This window comes from Mustela lutreola, chromosome 12, assembly GCF_030435805.1.
Source record: "Mustela lutreola isolate mMusLut2 chromosome 12, mMusLut2.pri, whole genome shotgun sequence".
Lineage (NCBI taxonomy): Eukaryota > Metazoa > Chordata > Mammalia > Carnivora > Mustelidae > Mustela > Mustela lutreola.
The window spans coordinates 61477141-61498696 of record NC_081301.1 but is presented as its reverse complement, the minus strand read 5'-3'; the positions used below and the strand labels follow the sequence as shown (position 1 = coordinate 61498696).

The window sequence follows — 21556 nt, the reverse complement described above, 5'->3', positions numbered from 1 at the left end:
GGAGACTCCCAATTGTCTTTACTTGATAGTAACCAGGCCTTCAATATCCTGATAGTGCTTTTTTCGCATGCGTGGGCTAACCGGCCAGTTCTGCTTCTGTAAGATTGCTTTGTCTGCTTTCTTGTCTGCTTTTGCACGCAGGTCCCCTAACCCAGTCCACTGACGCCAAGTATGCCTGTTCAAACTATCTATCAATCAGCTCAGCCCCACCCAAAACTTGTTTGTATCTGTCTATAAAAACCCTGTACCAACCCAGCTCTGGACCTCTCGGCGTTATCGGCAAGGAGCAGCGCAGTGGTCCAGGTTCGAGCCTGCAATAAATGACCCTTGCTGATTGGCTTTGACTCACGTCTCTGGTGGTCTTTTAAGGTGGGGGTGATGAAGTTCTAGAACCTAGGTGAGGTTTGGTGGGCTGAGGTCCGGAGCCGATGACCAAGAAAGAATTCTTGAGACATCTTTGGTGCAAAATGGTGGTTTATTAAAGCACAGGGACAGGACCCGTGGGCAGGAAGAGCTGCTGCCCTGGGTTGTGAGGGATGGCAGGTTATGTACCCTGCTGTTGGGGGAAGGTGAGGGGAAGGGAGGTGTCAGTGGAGTTTTCATATGCTAAAGAGGGCCTACAAGGTGCCAGGATGGTCCAGGCCTGCTGGAGGCCTTGCCCTTGCTGCTGGATCAATGTTGTCTTTAGACCAGCCATTAACATTAAGATAGTTGGGAGACTTTTTGGTGGGGTGTCACAATCCTGCTATCAATCATCTTTGTTAGTGAGATTTAGGACATTTGTAAGCCAAGGGAGACTCCTGTCTAGCAGGATTGTGAGCTCTGCAAGTTAACTATTTGCTTATTGTTCATGGCAGTCAGGGCTGCCTGAGGGATGCTGCACTTATGGAGGGGAAAGGGTGAAGAGGGGGTGCAAGGCGCCAGCTTTTGCTTTGTCCTCAGCCAGACTCCTGCTCCCTCATCAGGGGTAATACTCTATTGGCATTTCAACAGATAATGAACCAGGGTTTTAGAGAGTCAGTCTTTTGCTCCCTGATTCCCCCTACAATATGGTAAGAGAGCCTGGATTTATAGCAGTACACTGGCCTTCAGATTTCCAGGCCTAGACTCATTTATCTGTTTCTTGTTTTTAGAGTGGGAAGAAGGCTAAGCAACTGGCCAGTTTTTGAACACGGTTTTTGAATGATTTTTGTTTGTTTCCATTGAAAGCTAATCTAGCACTAACTTCTAGCTAATTATAATAGAATTTGTTATCTACTTAATGTAGGTTAATTAGCATTACTGAATGGTTGAGTAAAGCAGTTTCTTTACCCTTTCATAATTACTCTAGTTTCTGCCCAGAGGACCTTCCCCAGAACTGGATAATCTTCTGAATCCAATTTGCCAACTGACAATAGCATTGACATTTTTCTTTTACGAAGAGCTCTGAAGTGGCTTTGTATGTAGATCAGAGCCATTGATTTTTAGATCAGTTTGGCTTATGGCCTTGAGTGGTCATGGTGGCACTGCTGTGCCCTGTGATGTGTTTTATGCTGTATTTTTTTTTTTTTTAAATTCCTTGAGACACTTAAGACCAGGTGATAGGAGGCTGTCAGCCTAAAAGGCTGACTTTGATCCTCATATACAGTGAAACTAATATAAAAGAAAGGCTCTGTTCTTGTTAAAGGCAGGGCATTCACAAGTGCGTGGTGGCGGTTTGTAGTCTAGTGGTTGCTTATGTAATTACTCCTCTCCATTGAGGTGTCCCTGTAAGCCACTAGCTGGGACCACACTCTCCCATTTGAGGAAATACATTTGGCTTCACAGTTACCTCTTGCTTCCTGAAGAGGCAGAGTGTTCTAAATAGCTGCAGCCTTAAACCTTGGCTCACAAAGGCCAGGGTGGTAATAATTATTTTAAATTTAACCAAATAGAACAGCACATTTGAGGATATCAATTATCCTGACAACATAGCTATGATGTGGAAGCCTTCCAGTTAGGGAACTGCTTACAGGCTAAAAAGTCCCAAATCATTTTTTTATTCTTTACTTTCTTCTTCCTCCCTCCCTCCACTTGGTAACAGAGAGAAAGAGAAGTCTACACAACTTATTTTAAGTGGAACTATATTCATAAATAGCTTCTTGATTGAGAACAAATGCCTCATTAATCTTAAGTGCTTCAACCAGAGAGCACAAGTGAAGTCAGGAAGAATAATGACTGACATTATGGGGAGCATAACATACTGTACTACACACCAGGATGTGCATGCCTGGAGGTCACCAGGCTACGAGGCACATCTCCTTAGCAGTGAGGAAAGGGAACCCTGGGGGTGGGGGGGGGGGAGTGAAGTGCAGGCATTTCTCATGAATAGCAAAAATTAATCCAGTGACAGGATGAAGAAATCAAGTACTTTTTTATTTGTTATAGAAGGTGATGCTGGGAAGAAAGAATAAACCAGCTGGGTTTTTACTTGAAAGCCAAATGTTGTACTGTTTTAACAAAGTAAGGTATATGTTCAACTTGAAGTACTTTGCTTAGGTTCCTGGAAATATGGTTATGTAAATGCATTAAGCTTCATGTGGATGATCTCTGACCAGTCTTAAATTATAGAGGTGCTTCTTGCCACTGCTCATGTGCTTGCCTTGCTACCCTGTATCAGATAGATACTCTGCAAATCTCAAATTAATTTTTATATTGGTGTAAGCAGTGCTATTAGGAAGATAAATCCAGGGAAAAATTGAATTTGAAATAAACAGTATGTATGGCTTTATATTCTTCTGTTATATTCCATTCATACAAATGGTTGTATGATGACATTTAAATAGTTATAATGTAGTAAGTGCACACCCCCTCCCCAAGATGTCCATGTTCTAATCCCTGGAACCTATGAGTGTGTTTGTCAATATTGCATAAAAAACAGAATTATGGTAGTAGATGAAATTAAGGTTGCTAATCAGCTTATGATATCTGGGTTTACCCAGTGTAGACACAGGGGTCCTTGGTTATGGAAAAGGGTGGCAGAAGAGAAGGTCAGAATGAGGTAAAGTGAAAACTCTTGACCTGCTGTTGCAGGCTTTGTAAGTGGAGGGGGTCACGAGCTGGGGCATGCAGGCAACCCCTTAAAGCTAGAGTAAGAGCAAAGAAAAGCTAGAGAGTCTCCAGAAATGAATAACCTCACTGATCTTATTTTAGCCTTTGATTTTAGTGAGGCCCAGTTTGGACTTCTGACCTAATGAACTGTATAAATTGGTGTTATTTTAAGTGATGAAGTTTGAGGTAAATTGTTACTGCAATAATATAGAACTAATATAGTATTCAGTAGAAAGCCTTTTGAAAGGGTCATTCATTTGTTTTCACTCTCAACTGGCAGTGTCCTTGCCCAGTCTGAAGCATGAGGCATCTTTCTCAGACTTTTTTCCTTTCTTACTAGCTCACAGTCTCTAGTTCCTGGAGTCCAGGAATCCTTTACCCCACTGTGACTCCCAGTATTGCTCCAGCTTTTCAGTCTCTCCCTCTGCTCTTGTCCTTACTATTGTTTTTAGCTAATATGTTTCCTTGAGCACACTTCCAGCTCTTCTTCCACTTGCTTACTTTGTTACTGTCCATACAACTCAATCCTGGTAAATCCTATTATGTATCAGCTCTGCACCTGCATTCCTGTAGCTGACATTGGTGTGTCCTCAGGGATGCGAGTAATTCATGCTGCATTCCCATCATGCAGTCCCTCTACCACTGTCCAGGTGGACTGTTTCATAGCTCTGTCACCTGAAGCTTCCATTCTTCTCCCCCATCCTTACTCTGACTTTGTGAACTTACTTCACATTTCACTGAGCAACAGGAAGCCATCAGTGGAGATCTTCAAGTTTCCATCTGCATCATGGCCACAATATCTCTGCTTCTACCTTTGGCTACCCCCTCTCTTTTTATACACAGGATCATAGTTCCGATGATTCATCCCTTTCTTTCCCATACCAGCAGGTTTCCCCTCTCTAGATGATTCTCATTATCATCCAAATAAGCTGCTATTCCTTTTATTTTCAAATAAACTGATAAAACCTCTCTTGATCCTCTTCCTTACCAGGTCTACCCTATTTCTCCATGCCTCTTTGTATAGTAACACTCCTTAAAAGAATTGTCTTTATTAATCCATGTAACTATTCTTCCTTCAAGAAGTTCTCCACCCCCACCACTTCTCTGTTAGTTTAACAGAGTCACAGGCTTTGCCTATATTTTATAGAATTTCTGCTCCTTTCAGTTGATCACTGTCTCCCATTAAAGCACTGTTTTTTCTTGGCTCCCGGAGCCCCACACACTCCTGCTTTTCCTCTTTATTTACTGCCACTTCTTTTCATTCCCCAGAACTCAAACGTGAGCCTCTTCTCTGAATTAACCCATTTGGTAATCTCATCCATGTCATAGCTTTGATGCTTTTAAACAGCAGCTAGTCATTGATGGCCTGTATTTATCAGTGTCTAGCTCAGCTTCTCTTCTAGGTTGTGGAGCACTATGGCCAACTTCATGAACAGGGTCTCCTTTCATATGCCTGACTGTCCTCTTTTTGTTTGTTTTAAAAAAAATTTTTTTTTTAATTTCAATTCCAGTATAGTTAACATACAGTGTTCCATTAGTGTCAGGTGTACAATATAGTGATTCAGCAATTCTATGCATTCCTCAGTGCCCATCATAACAAGTGCATCTCCATCACCTATTCACCCCCCATCCCTGGTTACCATCAGTTTGTTCTCTATAGTTAAGAGTTTGTTTTTTGGCTTGTCTCTCTTTTTTATTCCTTTGTTTAGTTTCTTAAATTCCACGTATGAATGAAATCATATGGTATTTGTCTTTCTCCAACTGACTTATTTCACTTGGCATTTTTAATTTCTCCTCTTGAACCTTTATTGTCTGTTGTCAACACAGCCATTGGAATGATCCAATTAAAATATAGGTCAAACTAAGTTCTTGCTGTGTTCGAACCTCACTATCTCAATCAGAATAAAGTTGTTGACTTTTTCCATGGCCTATGAAGTCTTATTCCTCCTCTTAAATTTCTGATCCCTTTTCCTATTAGAAAAGGCCAGAATCTGCTGGCATCACTTTCTGTAGATTATTCCATGGCTCACTCCCCTAGCACTTGACATCCTCTACCACTTAAATAGTCTACTGGTTTAGTTTGTCTGCTATCCCAGCAGAAGGTAACTTCATTGAGGGCTGGATCTTTGTCATTCATTGAAGTTGCCCAGTGCCTGGAACATGATGATTAACCAATATTTGTTGAGTGAATATGTGTTTTCACTTACAGTACAAAATTGATGTGGGCATTTAAATTGGAGAATTCACTTGCTAGTATGAAATTCACTGAGCCTGTGGAATATCCACTCAAAAGATGACTGCAGGAAACCTGTCATTTAGTTTCCTAATCACTCAGAATTCATGCCAGCCCTGTCCTTATGTGAGATCCTGTTCTCTCCTCAACCCTGATAAATGAGCCATAGCTCCAGAAATGGTTTCTTCCATGTTGTGTTGATCAGCACTTTGTAAGCTATCTTTCTGTAATGTGATTAATTACTCTTTGTTTTCCAAGCTCAGACAGCCCTATTTTATGGTTTTGCATTTCTGTTATGAACATGGTTCATAAGTAAAGGTATGGGGAAATACTTCAATTTCATAATTTTCTATAGCACTGAAAATTGGCTTTAGTGGTACTTACGGATATGTCAGCTAAAATGAGAGCTTCTTATGAGGCAGCTTGAGAATGTTGGTATTGGCATTTCTTTAACTGATGTTATATAGAAGAGCCAGTGGAACATGATTTCCCTCCACCATGAATAACAAACAGCTGCAATAGCTAGCTGTATTATAACAATGTCCTTCTCACCACTGTTGTTAATGTTGTGTCAGCACTTTGATTACAAACACTCTTTTTCACGGTTTAATAACTGAGCCATAAAGAAATCATTCCACGTTGTAAACTGGTAAACTTGTGGTTCATTGCAGTGGTTATTTTTTATGAAACCAAATTTTAAAAATACTTAGTAATGCTAGAAGGGAAGTTTTGTAAATGGTATTAGGTGAGGAAAAGGGACCTAAGCAGGAAAGGTACAATGTTCAATATATGATCTAATTTATATTTTTTCATTCAGCTTTTAGCTGCCCCGCTGTGGGGGGGAAGGGGGGTCGGTAAGTACAACAGAATGGCTCCTTTAATGCTGTACTTGGGAGACAAGCATAAAAGCTATCTTACAGAATAATCATTTTGTGACAGACATTTTAGTGTTTGTTAGTTTTGTTTTAGGAGACATTGGTTCACTAGCAATATATCTAAATCTTTAGAATGGTGAGTCATTTTACACTGGGGTGTTATTGTTCTTGGAAAAGGCATGCTCATTAAACATGAGATAAAATGAGGCTGGCAATGAGCCCTGACTGTTGAATTTTATTTATTTATTTTGTTCTTTTGGGGTGTCTCCAGAGGTTAGATTACAAAGGACACTGAAAGACTCTGGAAGAAATCATAGTGCTCACTTAAAATTTTCATTTAAGTAAAGAAAATAGGCTAACCCTCCACTGTTACATTAATTTTAAATTACACATATTTAATAGAAAATGATTTAATTTCCCTGTCTGTGGGTTTTCTTTCTTTTTTTTTTTTTATTCTTCTTTTTTTTTTTTTTTTTTTGTTATGTTATGTTGGTCACCATACAGTACATCATAAGTTTTTGATGTAGTGTTCCATGATTCATTGTTTGTGTATAATACCCAGGGCTCTAAGCAATCCATGCCCTCCTTAATACCCATCACCAGGCTCACCCATCCCCCCCGAACTCCCTCCATTCTAAAACCCTCAGTTTGTTGCCCGGAGTCCGTAGTCTCTCATGGTTCGTCTCCTATTCCAATTCCCCCCCTTCATTTTTATCTTCCTTTTCCTAATGTCTTCCATGATATTCCTTTTATTCCCCCAAATAAATGAAACCATATGATAATTGACTTTCTCTGGTTGACTTATTTCACTTAGCATAATCTCTAGCAGTCCCATCCATGTTGATGCAAAAGTTGGGTATTCATCCTTTTCTGATGGCTGAGGAACATTCCATTATGTATATAGACCACATCTTTATCCATTCATCTGTTGAAGGGCATCTTGGCTCTTTCCACAGAGTACTAAACATTGTTAAGACAGTCTCCCATTCTTTTCTTTTTTTTTTTTTTTAGTTTTATTTATCTCTGACAGACAGAGATCACAAGTAGGCAGAGAGGCAGGCAGAGAGAGAGGAGGAAGCAGGCTCCCTGCTGAGCAGAGAGCCCAATGTGGGGCTCGATCGATTGCAGAACCCTGAGACCATGACCTGGGCTGAAGGCAGAGGCTTTAACCAACTGAGCCACTCAGGTGCCCCGACAGTCTCCCCCATTCTTAACACTCTCGAATTCTCAATTCTCTTTTACAGAAAACTAATGATACTGTTTATTCAATAGTCCTTGCAGATCCTTTCTGTACATACATGAATGTAATGGCTTGCTGTTCCTGGGGGACCCAAATGGTATCACAGTTTAATAGGCTGTAATGTTTTCACTTAGTAATACAATGTATCATTCTTTGTAACTCAGTATTTATGGATCTACTAGATCTTTTCCATTGCTATTTTAAATTTCAATCTTAACTCTATTCTTATTAAAAAATCCAGAGTTTACAAATAGAATCTAAGCAACAGACAGTTCCTGTTGCTCCCAGAGGTAACTGTTTTCTCTGTTACAAACAGAAATGAGATGATTGCACATCCTTCCTTCTGTACAGTTAAAAGTTATCTGAGATTCTAAGAAATAGAATTGCTGAGTCAGTGATTTAAAATTTTGATAATGCCAAATTCCTCTCCAGAGCCACAATAACTTCTCACATACCCAAAGACCATATATATTTTGTTAATTTAATAATCTGAAAGAGATACCTCATTATTTCATTTTTCACCTTTTGTTCTTGAAGTTTTGTGTCTTTCATGTGTTTATTGGCAGTGAAGAGTCTTTGAATCAATCTTTTGCCTATTCTTCAAAAGTGTGGAAATATTTTCTTGTCTTATCATCTTCTGTTAATTTATACAGTATTTTATCCTTCAGAATGTTAAAATGTTGACAAAATAAAAATTTATTAGTCCATCCAGTATGCCCTTTATCTTTTAAATGTTATATTAAGAAGTCATATTTATCCTAAATTCATCAGTATATTTGCCTATTTATTTTAATACGTATATAGTTCTGTTTTATTTTTGAGTTTAGATCTATAAGTAATTGGAATTTATTTTTATGATTAAGAGGCAGATACACTCTTTCTCTGGCTCTGCCCCAGACAATAATTTCATTGTTCATTTAAATATATTATTGAATAGTTTGTATTGATTTTTGGTTATTTAGCTTTTCTTTTTTTTTTTTTTTTAAGATTTTATTTATTTATTTGAGAGAGAGGGAGCATGAGAGTACACGAGGGGGTACAAGCAGAGGGGCTGCAGAGGGAGAAAGAGAGAGATGCAGGTTCTCTGCTGAGCAAGGAGCCCCATATGGGGCTTGGTCACAGGACCCTAGGATCATAACCTGAGCCAAAGGCAGATGCTTACCCAACTAAGCCACTGAGTGCCCCTCTTTCTTTTTTTTTTCTTCTAATTCTCTATTCAATTAAGAGTGATCTATTTGACATATTCTTTAATTTTTCCATTTCCATTTTTCTGGTTGTAGAAATTTTTATATTGTTGTTCTTAAAAATCTGATTTGTCCTTTGTTTATAGTCTCTTACTTATATTTCTTTTTTTTTTTATAAAGATTTTTATTTTATTTTTATTTGACAGAGAGAGATCACAAGTAGACAGAGAGGCAGGCAGAGAGAGAGATAGAGGGAAGCAGGCTCCCTGCTAAGCAGAAAGCCCGATGCGGGACTCGATCCCAGGACCCTGAGATCATGACCTGAGCTGAAGGCAGCAGCTTAACCCACTGAGCCACCCAGGTGCCCTCTTACTTATATTTCTAATGCATTTAATTTTAAAACATTTTAAAGGGCTTATTTACATCTTGTGCCTAAGATATTATTCGTCTGTCTAGTTTTACATTATGTTTTTTCTTCTTGGAGAATCATATTTTCTTGCATGTTTTTGGAATTTTGACTGTCAGCTTATATTCCTTAGAACTTAATATTTGGGAATTTTTTAAAAATTTATTTTCAGTGTAACAGTATTCATTGTTTTTGGACCACACCCAGTCCTCCATGCAATCCATGCCCTCTCTAATACCCACCACCTGGTTCCCCCACCTCCCGCCCCCCACCCCTTCAAACCAATATTTGGGAATTTTTTGAGACTTTTTGATAGGTGCTAGACCCCCCTTCCAGCAATATAATATCATCCTACTTTATGAACAATGGAAGAACCTTACAACAGTTTGATTTCATTAAATCTCTCTCTCTTTCTGCTCTTATCTTACATTTACCATTACATACATTATACTCTGTAGTAGTATTATTTTAGTTTGAAACAGTCAGGGCTTTTTAGGAAACTTATAGTCTCTTTCTCTTTGTCTCTTGCTCTCATTCTCTCTTTGGATGTGTGTGTTTTTTGAAGATACAAAAAATTTATTTTATATTTACCCATGTATTTACTCTTTTTCACTGTTCTTCATTCCTTTGTGCAAATCCATGGTTCAGACTGCTATCATTTTCCTTTATTCTTTTAGATTTTTTGTCTCTATGAGATTGTTTTTATTTTGTCTTCATTTTCAAAGAATGTTTTCCTTGGAAATGAATTCTAGGTTGCCAGCTTTTTTCTTTCAGTATTTTTGTAGATATTGTTCCATTGGCATTTGCTTCTGGTTAGTTGTTTACTGAATGTTTTTTTCCTCTGCTTTTAAGTATGTTCTTTATATTTGGTTTTCACAATTTTGACTATTATATATTTAGATGTATTTACTTTGTATTTATCTGTTGGGGTTTATTGGGCATCTTGGGTCTGTGGGTTGACTTTTTTTTTTTTTTTCCTAAGAGAGTGGGGAGGGGCAGAAGAAGAAGAGACTAGTAAACAGCCTGCACAATTATTGCAGAGTGTGATGCAGGGTTTGATCTCACAACCCTGAGATCATGACCTGAGCTGAAATCAAGAGGTTGATGCTTGACTGACTGTGCTGCCCAGGCACCCTGGGTTGACAATGGTGGTGGTTTTTTTGGTTTTGGTTTATATTTCTTTCCCCCCACTGCTTTTGGAAAATTCTCTGCCATTTTGTCTTCCAATTATTTTTCTCATCCACTCTCTCCTTCTATCCTTCTCAGACTGCAATTATACAGAAATTGAACAGGTTTTTTTTCCTTAGGTCTCTCTTCATTCTCACAGCTGCTTTCATTCCTTCTGTTTCCTATTCATGTCTTTAAAGTCATTGAAGTTTTATCCTCACAGTTCCAGTCTGCTTTGAAATATATTGAATTCAACATTATCAATGTCACATTTTTTTGTTTCTACCATTTACATTTGATTTTTAAATAATTCCCATGACTTTGTTAAAATATTCTTTCTCTTCATATGTTATCTTTTTCATTAGCTCCTTTAGCATTTGGAACATAGCAATTTTAAACTCACCATCTGATCTTTCCAGTATCTTGTTCATTTTTGTGTCTGATTTTATTGATTCTTAACTTTCTTAATCATAAATTATATTTTCTTGTTTTTTAGTGTACCTTGGGCTTTTTTTAAAATTGTGTGCTGGATATTTTGTTTTGTAGCAAATGAAGGTAATCTTATTTTCAGAAAGGGGATGGTCCTTTGTCAGGTTTCTAGAGCAGGAGTGAGATCAGTCTGATTTGTAGTTGAGCTAGGTCTGGGCTTTTTTGCAGCTTTAGTTTGACTCAGTCCACTCTAGTTTTGGATGTTTTGAAGATAAGATCAGGATTTTCCCTTTAGCAGTATCTGTTCTCTGACCACTGTGGAAACTATCACATCTGCCTGCTTTCCACAGCTGAGTTGGCGGCTTTTAGAATTATAGAAGATCTCTTCTTGCTTTAGAGTCCAGCTGCCTGCATTTGAGGTTCCTGGAGAGTTTTGTTTTGTTTTGTTTTCTTCTCTCCAGGTCTGCTGCTTGTTTTTTACACCTCAAGGGAGTTATTGACAGATCTCTATTTCATTCTCTGCTAAACCACTATACCCAGATCATTCACTGGTGATGTTATGCATAAGTTGTCTAGAATCAGTTAACTTTTCACATATCTAACCACTGTTCTTGTATTGTGTTTCTGGAATGCTTTACATTTACTATCTCATTTAGGGAAATAGTATTTTTCTCCCTTTATAGGTAAGATATCTGAGGCATAGCCAAACTATGATTTTGAACTTTGACCATCGGTACTTTATTAAATATCAGGATAAAGCCTGGTTCTCTGGTATCACTGTTGTTCTATGAGTTAAATTGGATTCATGTAGCCTGAAGTGAGACTGCAAAGACAAACTAAAATGTTACTTTTTGCCTCAAATGGTATCATTCTTTGAAGGAAGAAGTGGAGATAAATTTAATGATATGATACCAGTGAGGAGTTTTATTAGCTAGGTGAGTGAAACAAATGGGAACACAAATAGTTATATATAGTATATGCTGCTTATAACACATTTTTTTATGATATGGGTTCTTTTAAGGGGATTAATTAAAAAATGGATTCTTGGGCGCCTGGGTGGCTCAGTGGGTTAAACTCTCTGCCTTTGGCTCAGGTCATGATCTCAGGGTTCTGGGATCGAGTCCCACATCGGGCTCTCTGCTCAGCAGGGAGCCTGCTTCTCCTTCTCTCTCTGCCTACTTGTGATCTCTGTCAAATAAATAAATAAAATCTTTTAAAGAAATGAATTCTTAGTCATTTATAGAAATGAGGAAATGGGGTCTTGGTTATACCCTTTATCGTTATATTCTTCATAGTACGGTTAAGTACACATAGGTCTTCTCACCTCCTAAATTGTGAGCTTCCCAGAAAAGGCACCTTTTCCTGTTTATTTGGGCATTCTATTTTGAAATCTTTTGCCTTGCTTTATACTGAGATAGAAGATGCTGGTGAAAAGGAGCATGGACTTTTGCTCAGGCAGACCCGTACTTGAACTGCAATTTCTACTTTTGTTGGTAGGTTAAGGGTTGGAAAACTGAAGCCTGTGGGCTAAATCCTGTTCACTGCCTGTTTTTGTGAATAATGTTGTTATTGGAATATAGCTACACCCATTCATTTACGTGTCATCCTACAGTGTCAGAGTTTAGTTGCAACAACTGTGTAGTCCAAAGCCTAAACTAGTAACTATCTGGCCATTTACAGACGAAGCTTGATAGCTCTGGGATTGGATGATTTTAGAAAAGTTACTTAATCTCTTAATCTCAATCTTAGTTTCCTCATAAGTGAAGTAAAATATAAATTACCTAATAAGTTCATGTTAAGGGAGGTAAATGATATGATGTTTCTGGCAGGGTATCCAGAGTGAATTAGGCCTTTAATATAGCTTTTATTCTTCTAAGAGAAAATATTTATTATTGATAACCAATTTAATAAATCAGTATCCTGAAGGTGCTCTATCACCCCTATATTCTCGTTCAATTTTTTCAGTGAACTAGAAGATGACCAATACTAGTACAATTAGTGTATTTGGTAAGTATCAACCTTTATGTGTATCATGCATTATATGGATTCTTAAAAAACGTTGGGGTACTTTTCAGGTAAGGAATAACCTTTTAAATTTTAGAATTATCAATTTTGTTGCCTGACAATAAGGTACTATTTAAGAAAGGAAAGAAACGTTAAAAGGTTTCCTATGTAATATTGCTTTTATTGGGTTGGTTATAAACATAGGCATTTAATGCAAGTTCATTTACAAATGAATGGGTTGACAGGTTGACATGCTTGTGCTTGTGACAGATCAACCCATGAGAGGAGGGATGGTGACTCAAAACAGTGACATAACTGGACATGACTTTTTACTTTCCTACTTACTTTTTCAAAATTGAGTGAATTGAACAGAAACCATGGTATCATATATATCATATAAGTAACTGCTTGGTCATGAATATTTTTTGTCTTTAACTAGGAAGTATGATTTTTCAAGTAAATTATAGCAAAAATAGCTCCATGTCAAATCATTGTTTTTTTAACTCCCTGTTAAGACACCAGAGTCTGCAACTTCCTTTTCTTAGTGTCCCAGTATGTGAAAATGATCTTTGCAATTTTTTAATCCTTTGGTAGTTTTCAAGATTTTTACTTTGTCCTGTTTTACCATTTTCTCATTTATGTAACAAATTCATGTGGAGGATGTATTCTCTATTGGGTATCACAGTAGAGAAAGAGTAACTTGACAAGTATTTCCATAGCACTCATCAAGCTTACAGTTTATTCAGGACAGCAAAAAGAATTCCACAAATAGTTAAGAAGAGTAATGAATGAGAAGTAACTGGGCCAGGGGATTAGGAAAGCCTTCTTTGAGGAGTCAGCATTTAGGCTGAGATGTCAAGGATGTGTTCAGTATAATAAATAACAAATGGTGTAGGGTTTGTCCGATGTATCTAGGGGCACAGGGTGTCTATGCATGGAGAATAGTACAGTGTGAATCTGGACAAGGTCCAGGCCTAATGATCCTGGCCTCTTGGGAACACGTTAAGTACTGAGTAGCATTAAAACCCATTCAGTTGTGTTCTAGGTTGACCTAGGGTGGCTGTTGCAGTAGTTTAGGTCTGCTGAAGCATGCTGGGGCTATCCATTAATGTGGCAGCATTGATGATGGAGAGAAGGCGGCAGATTTGGACATCGGATTGTACTCAGTTAATTGGATCTAGTATGATAGGGAAATTATATCTTCCAGCATGAGCTAGAAAGGATGCTTGATGATACTGATAGGAAACAGCGGGGAAGTACAGGCTTGAGAAGGAGACATTGTTCATTTTTGCATGTGTGTTAGAGATGCCTCTTGAATGTCAGTCAGACATATTAGGAAATTAATGTTTGAGTCACTCACTGGCCTTTTGAGAGTCAAACTCCCCACAAGCAGGTGTGGATAGAGAAGCAAGTGAGGTCTCTTACAAAAACTGTAGTGTTTAAAGAGTGTGAAAGAGATACCTGTTAAAGCAAGCAGAGGATCAAAAAGAGGTGGAAGACAGTGAGGAGCATGATGGGTCATAGAAGCCACAGGTGGAAACTGTCAGGCATTATCAACAATGCTGAATGCCACTTACAGGTCAGGTGAACCAAGGACTTGGAATTATCCATTAGCTTCTGTGACATGGAGGTCACTGGTAATCCCAGAAAAAAAGCAGTTTCATATTATGGCAGGTGGAATCTTCTCAACCTCCTTTAAAATCTTGAGTCTGTGTATTCTATTTGAGAGGATTGTCTCCTCCTGTTGTGGTGGTGCTGTGCAGCACATGTACCTTTTAATGATCCTCCTCAGGTGCTTTCAAGCCGCTTCCATGCTGCTTTGCTGTATTTAACTCTGCTAGCTTGTCCCTTTAGGCTTCTTCTCACTCCTAGTTTCATTAATCAGGCATCTAATGCTCTTAGTGTCTGAGCTCCTCGCCATCCACGGCTCTCCTTTGCTGCATTCTCACTTCGATACTGACATCTTTTTATAGTCAATGAAAATACTTTACCTCATGTTTTATTTTCATTTTCTCTCTCTCTGCAGAAATTATGATAAACTACTGGAAAACTCTTTTTTTTTTTTTTAAAGATTTTATTTACTTATTTGACAGACAGAGATCACAAATAGACAGAGAAGCAGGCAGAGAGAGAGAGGAAGAAGCAGGCTTCCTGCTGAGCAGAGAGCCCGATGTGGGGCTTGATCCCAAGACCCTGGGATCATGACCCAAGCTGAAGGCAGAGGCTTTAACCCATCGAGCCACCCAGGCGCCCCATGGAAAACTCTTAAAATCAGTCATGTTTTGTGAAATTGTTCTTAAATAATTTGGATATTATTGAATAACTTGAATTACTGAATTTCTCATTTTTAATATTTGGACTGAACTTATACTCTCATTGTGTGCTTCATCAAAATTATTATGTCAAGGGGCTCTAGAATCTGGCTTTGTTACAGAGAAAATCCATCAAGTTATCTTCATGAGCTGGGCTTATAATGGATTCAGATGTATATACAAACACAGGGCAAATTTTGCTACTCTAACTTTTAATAGTAACCCAGGAAATTTCAAATGAATGTGCAGAGTTTCCAGTCACATAAAACCATTGAACATTTCTGGTTGTTTGGGTTTTTTTGCTGCCTGTTAGGAGTTATGCTGGTATATTTATTCTCCTCAGTTGTTTTGGTATTGCTCTCCTCAGAAAAATTAAAGCTATAGAGTTTGACACCCCATTATTAACAGTAGATAAATTAAAGGGATTCTTCATAAAGTTAGGCAAAACTTTAGTTAAAGAAGATCACCTTGAAGAACAAATAAAGAAATTTTGTATGTATTGCTTGGAGAGGGGGAAAAAAAACCCAAAATAACGTGTAGTTACTTAAAAAATTTATTAATGTAATAAATTGGACTTCTATTAACATTGAAAATAAAAGTAAGGTTGAAAATTAAAAAAAACTTTAGGTATTTAATTTAAAAATTCTAGGTCAGCAAAAGGCATTGCATTGCTGTCTGATCTTGTTTTTTGATGGACTTTTCATAGAATTGTCGTGAAAAATGATAATTAAATTCTGTATTTGTGGTAAAGTGAGTCAGTCATCTTGGAGTGCAACAGTCTGTGCCAATCTAAGACATACACAGAAATGCCCAAAATATAAACTTATGTGGGGAGAAGAAAGGAAAACATTTCATGGTACCTTTTTCTGGGGGTGGATAGCCTGGGTTTATCAGTACAGTTTTTCCAACACCGTTTGCCCACTGACAGAAAGGCCTAAATGATATTTTTATGAAAAGAATATCTCTCAAAAAGAGCTTCCTGCCAGTCATTAATTGCAGAATGAACCCCACCAATACTCTATTTTGTAGTTATTCTGTATACACAAACGGTTTCCCAGAGCACAAGAGAATTCAGTCATATATGTATTCTCTGTTCTAGAATTCTAGTAAATAGTCTCCAGGCTACCAAGTGCTCTGTGTCGTATTTCTCCCCTGGAGATGGCAGGTGAACATGATACCAGGGTAATGATGATTCCCTCTAGGATACATGTATATCAAGAATATTTTTGTGCGTACTCTCACTTTACCTCCCTTCTTTTTCTTTTCCTTTCTTGAACTGCTCAGAGATAGACCTTTATGAAGTTCCTGATAGCTTTAATTTTAAAATAAAAAATTGGAATGTATGGGGGTATTTAGATAATATTTAGATAAATAGTAATGATGTCTGTTAAATGAGTCTGATAATTGTGTGTGTTTTTTGTTTGTTTGTTTGTTTGTTTTTTCCTCCTAGGAGTGTTGTCTTTGCAATTTGAGAGGGGGTGCTCTTAAAGAAACAAAGAACAACAAGTAAGTAATGTGTTAATTGTGTTCAATTTTATTGTTTCCTTCTCCTCTTTAGAGTGTTGAACCTCTGTGTGGACAGTTTGCTGACATTGTTTCAAAGCTTTTCTTGTCCAGACCTGAGGCTGGGATTACTTGCATGTCTTCAGAGATTGTTACTGACAGAGTCTGTTACTGACAGCTTGTTCACCTCTTCTGGTTGAAGGTGGTCTAAGCCTTGCTTCCATCCATGTCTTTGACACCCCTCTTTTACTAAAGGCGGTTTGAAGGTGAAGGCACCCCATATCATCTAGGTGCCATTGGAATCCTAGTGTTTAATGTGATGAATCCTATTAGTCTAATAAAAACAATGTGCCTCAAAAACAGTGAAATCTGTTACCTTCAGATAAATAAAATCAATCATAGTCATAACATTAAAACAAAGCAACTTACTATTAAAACTAGCAAATTAACAAGAAAGTGTATGTTCTTAAAATAGAAACATAGGGAGGAAAAATGTTGATTTTACGATTTAAAGGGGGACAGTTGAAGAATATGAAGAGAATCTTGAAAGAGAGTCAGAAGTGAACATAAAACAAAGGTAATCTGGTTTTTAATGTGATTGTTGAAATACATTTTTGCATGAATTTTATTTTCATGACCCAATTTTAGTATTTAAAATGAGGCCAAAGCATTTTAAATATCCCTTTGGAAATAGGAGAATGTAGAAATGATAGAGGCAGAGATGGTAATTTGGCATTAAGGGCCAAATCCAGCTCCAAGATATGTTTTAGTTGACTGAAACACCATTTTATAAATTTGATACAAATTAAAAGTTGAGAGATTTATACAAATTTTTTATACAAAAATTTTTATCTGTACTTGAAAAATAATTGTACATCTCTTTTTGACAATAACATGTTGGGATGAGGACCTGGCCTAGATGGGACAGATGATCCCCATGTTAGCGTGATTTTCCAGTATATTTGCTTACCTCCTGGCTGGCCCTGAGGGTGCTGGAGTTGGGACGCCTGGTATATAATGTAATGATCAAATTAACATAACTATGTGCACATGCACATGTTTCAAATTGCTTACAAGGAAAAGTGAAGGCATTTATCATTCCGGTGTTGATAAAGTTTAGTCTAATAGACTAATTTTTACTTAACTATGGATCTTCCTTTTTCACAGCCCTAGTTAATGTGATTGGCACTTATACTAAAAAGTGTTGTGAGGTCTAGGATATTGCACAGGTCATGTAGACTGTGAACTGCTTTAGGTGGTTCCTGTGCAGACAGAGATGGTAAGAACTTCTCTCTCTAAATTTGGGCTAGGAAGGAAAGGAATAGTGTTTACTATAGATTATAGTATTTATTAGATTTAAAAGAATGCCCTGATGGGGTTGACACTTGTCCTCTCTTCCTGTGGTCTTTGAAGGCAGGATGGAGTCTCATGTTGTCTGAGTGACATTCTTTTAGACGTAAAAATAGGCTTATGGATATGATAATTCCTTTAAGATGTCTTTAAACTTTAAGAGTCTTTATATTTACTTGGGGCATGACATTTTTGATAAACTAGTGTTAATGGGGATGTCATTTTTCTGGGTAATTCAGAATTCAGCTTTAAGTAAGAAATGAGAAAACCAGCTAAATTTCATTCCTCCTTATCTCTGGGTTCTTTTGGTTATAGTAGGATTGCAATGAGAAAATTTAATTAAAGACTTAATCAATGTTAATACTTTTAGACGTCTTTACTGTTTGTTCTAGTTTTTGCGACTCTTGTATTATGTAAAAAGATTATATACTATACCCACTTCATACTTTTTATTAATTGAACTAATCTTTTGCTACATATTAATTAGCTTAAGTATATTAAACACCTGTTATATTTCAGTACCAAATGAAATAGGAAACATTTCAGTATTTTGTAGAGCCAGTGTGGGAAAAATACTGTATATTGATAGGATCGAGTCTTTGGTCTTCACTCCATTCTTCATGCTGGAGTGGTAGGCAGGTGTGGTACTGAATCTTTCCAGCTATCACCCAAGAGGTTTAAAATTCAGAGTCTGTTTGTGACGAATTTAGGCTTTTGGCTTTCTTTCTTGTCTGTGTATTTACTCTCTGTGAGAATTGCCACTGCCTAGCTGAAGTATACAGTATCTAAGTTTAGGGAACTTTTTTTCATGTTTCATGTCTCCTTTCCTGTAGGTGGGCCCATGTCATGTGTGCTGTTGCGGTCCCAGAAGTTCGATTCACTAATGTCCCAGAGAGGACACAGATAGATGTAGGCAGAATCCCTTTACAGAGATTAAAATTGGTGAGTGGCAAAGCTTCTTTTTTTTTTTTAACCTCATAAGTTAGTGTTAATTTCAAGTTCTGAATATTTCTTCTAATGTCAGATTCTCAAGATAATTTTTCTCTTAGTGTCATTTCATTATTCTACCTTTTTTCTTCCTTTAGCCTAAATCTACTTATCTGTACATATTCTTTTCCTGTTATATTGTAGGTATGATATAACCTTCCTCAGTTCTGTTTGAAATGAGGCAAAGGAATACTACTTTTTCTGGATAGTGTGAATTTTCAAAGTATAGGTCATCTGGTGAGGTTTGTTAGTAATATACCTGACCTGTCTGTCTGTATTTAAATTGTTTAGTTTTTCTCTCTGGCCTCTCTTTGGTTGTTCCTGACTTAGCAGATTCACCTAACCTGATTCCATCATTTCTTAACTTAGATTTCTAGATAAATAGAAAAACTTTTATTATTACCAAGGAATATTTTTTCATTTACGAATAGATATAGGTCATTTAATTTGCCAAACTCTTTGGCTGATTATCTTCTGACTAGTTTAGAAACTTTCATAAAATCTTCCTAATGCTTCTCTTTGTTAGGAATATTTTTCATTCCAAGGATAGGCCTTTCATCCCTCAACTAGAGTTAAAGTGTGAGCCAAGAAAGCATTAGTTTAGGCCCTTAGATTTCATATTTAAATAATTTTCTCTAACATTACATTGCATGATTTTAAAATACGGGAGTGTGTTTTACATGCAGACTTCATTCCCTAAAATTTCTTCAGTACTTGTTATTTATTTTTTTTAAAGATTTTATTTATTTATTTGACAGAGAGAGATCACAAGTAGGCAGAGAGAGAGGAAGGGAAGCAGGCCCCCTGCTGAGCAGAGAGCCCGATGTGGGACTCAATCCCAGGACCCTGAGATCAAGACCCAAGCCAAAGGCAGTGGCTTAACCCACTGAGCCACCCAGGCACCCCAGTACTTGTTATTTTTAATGTGAGGTCTTTCCACTATAGAATATTTTGGGCACTGTAGCTATAACTTTCTACCAGTCTCTTCCCCATCAGGGAGCTGCGTATATCGTCTCTGGACCTCTGTCACAGGCACCTAGAATCTACAGTCTTTTATTCTCAGAGACGGGAAAGTATACACTGTTGTTTTCCATTATAGGTGCATCAAGAATTTCATATTACTAGAAAATATGTGGTCCTTTACAGACCTGATGATTGTCATTGGCAGGTTTGAGTGGTAGCACCACGGTGCTCAGGATGTGATAATGGAAGTTTTGTGAATGAAATGGGTCATTGAAATGGCTTTAAAGCTCACAGTGATTCAGAAGAGAGCAAAAAGTTCATCAGCTCCTGGACTTCCATAGGAAAGTTTGAAACCTTGCATCTTGGTCACCAGTTAAAAAAACACAAACACATACCAATGAGAATCAAACAAAAAATGTTTGCCAGAATTAAGACTATGAGGTAGGATATTTTTAAAATGTTGAGTTCTTCACATGTTGAAGAATTTAATGTTTAGTATGACAAATATAAACAAATGCCTTATATTTTAATTTTTTTCTAATTTACAAGTAGTATGTATCTGTGAAAATTCCAACAGTGCATTTAAAAATGTCTTTGGTTCTCTATCCTGAAAGATGACTTCTGTTACCAGTTTAATGGTCTTGATGCTTTCCTTTAAGGAGCTATATCCTGGCTAATCTAGTATGTGAATGCTGATTTATTGTTACACCAGTCCCGAAGGGGTTTTAAGGAAACAGCAGGAAGGACAACATGAGATTGTTTCCATGCCATTCAGAAAGTTATATTTAGAAATTTGACATCTGAAGTGGCAAAGCTTACTGTTTTTTCCTTGGTGCTATGCTTCATCTTGATTATATATATCACATGTTCTTTATAGAATGTCTTACACCCTTAAACAATTGATACCTTGAAAAGCATATGTTTTTACTGAATTTAAGATCACCCAAAGTCTACTTCTAATGGCAGTATAGAGCTGTTCATTCACATATTTGGGTGAAATTAGCAGGCTATAGATCAGATTTTTTTCTGTTTTTAATAGTTTTATATGCATGGAGAGTTTCTTGGTATTTATCAAGTGGTACTTATCAAAATGATTACAGTGGTTAAGTGGAAAAATACAAAGAGAGACTTCATTTTGGGGATCAAAAAACCTCAAAAATTCTGTTGCAGTTTGAAAGTGGGCAACAACCAAAAGTTTAGATGAATATTTTACCAAGAATTGTCAAGAAAGCACCATCACTGTGGTGAATCTCCCATCAGATAGCATCTGTGACCAGTCTTTCTCATTTAGTGATCAGACTGTGGTGTGGGATGCTCTGCCCTATATGTACAGTCAAGAGTATGCTTTCCTGACATTAATATTGTGTTAAAGTTTAAGCAATCTATTGGTATATGGCCAACGTTAGATGTAAGTATTAGTTTATTTCACCAAACCATTATTACCTTACCTTGCCAGGTACTTAGTATACATTTTTAAATAAGACATTGTTCCTGTCTTTTAGCATCTTACAGTCTAGGTGGATGTTCTCAACTTAGGCTCTATCGACCTTTTAGACAATTTTTTGTTCTGGATGACTTTCGTGTGCATTGTAGATTGCAGCATCCCTGACCAAACAGACAATGCCAGATAATTTTCGGGAGACAATATCATTTCCATTTGAAGACCCACCCACTGGTCTATAGGGAAGACATATATATAAAGAGGATATTTTAACTTTTGTCATTTTCAGACAGAACATCTTAGTTGAAAGAAATAAGTTGGAGGCTATGAGAGAATGGAAATTCTTAATTGTTTTTAAAAGTAATCAGAATTTATTTTGGCAAATTGAATTTA

General features: G+C 37.2%; 1 protein-coding gene across 10 annotated transcripts in view; it reads left to right on the top strand.

The window, feature by feature from the left end:
• KDM4C (lysine demethylase 4C) overlaps positions 1-21556 on the top strand; it is a 521081-nt gene that overhangs the window by 331466 nt on the left and 168059 nt on the right. For 9 of the 10 annotated variants that reach the window (XM_059142108.1, XM_059142109.1, XM_059142111.1 and 6 more), the window contains 2 exons: positions 16370-16425; positions 18606-18714. In XM_059142108.1, coding sequence (XP_058998091.1) covers positions 16370-16425; positions 18606-18714 — 165 coding nt within the window. Of the gene's footprint in view, positions 1-8807; positions 8938-16369; positions 16426-18605; positions 18715-21556 lie in introns of those variants that run through there. The other variant, XM_059142112.1, reaches the window with a different exon arrangement.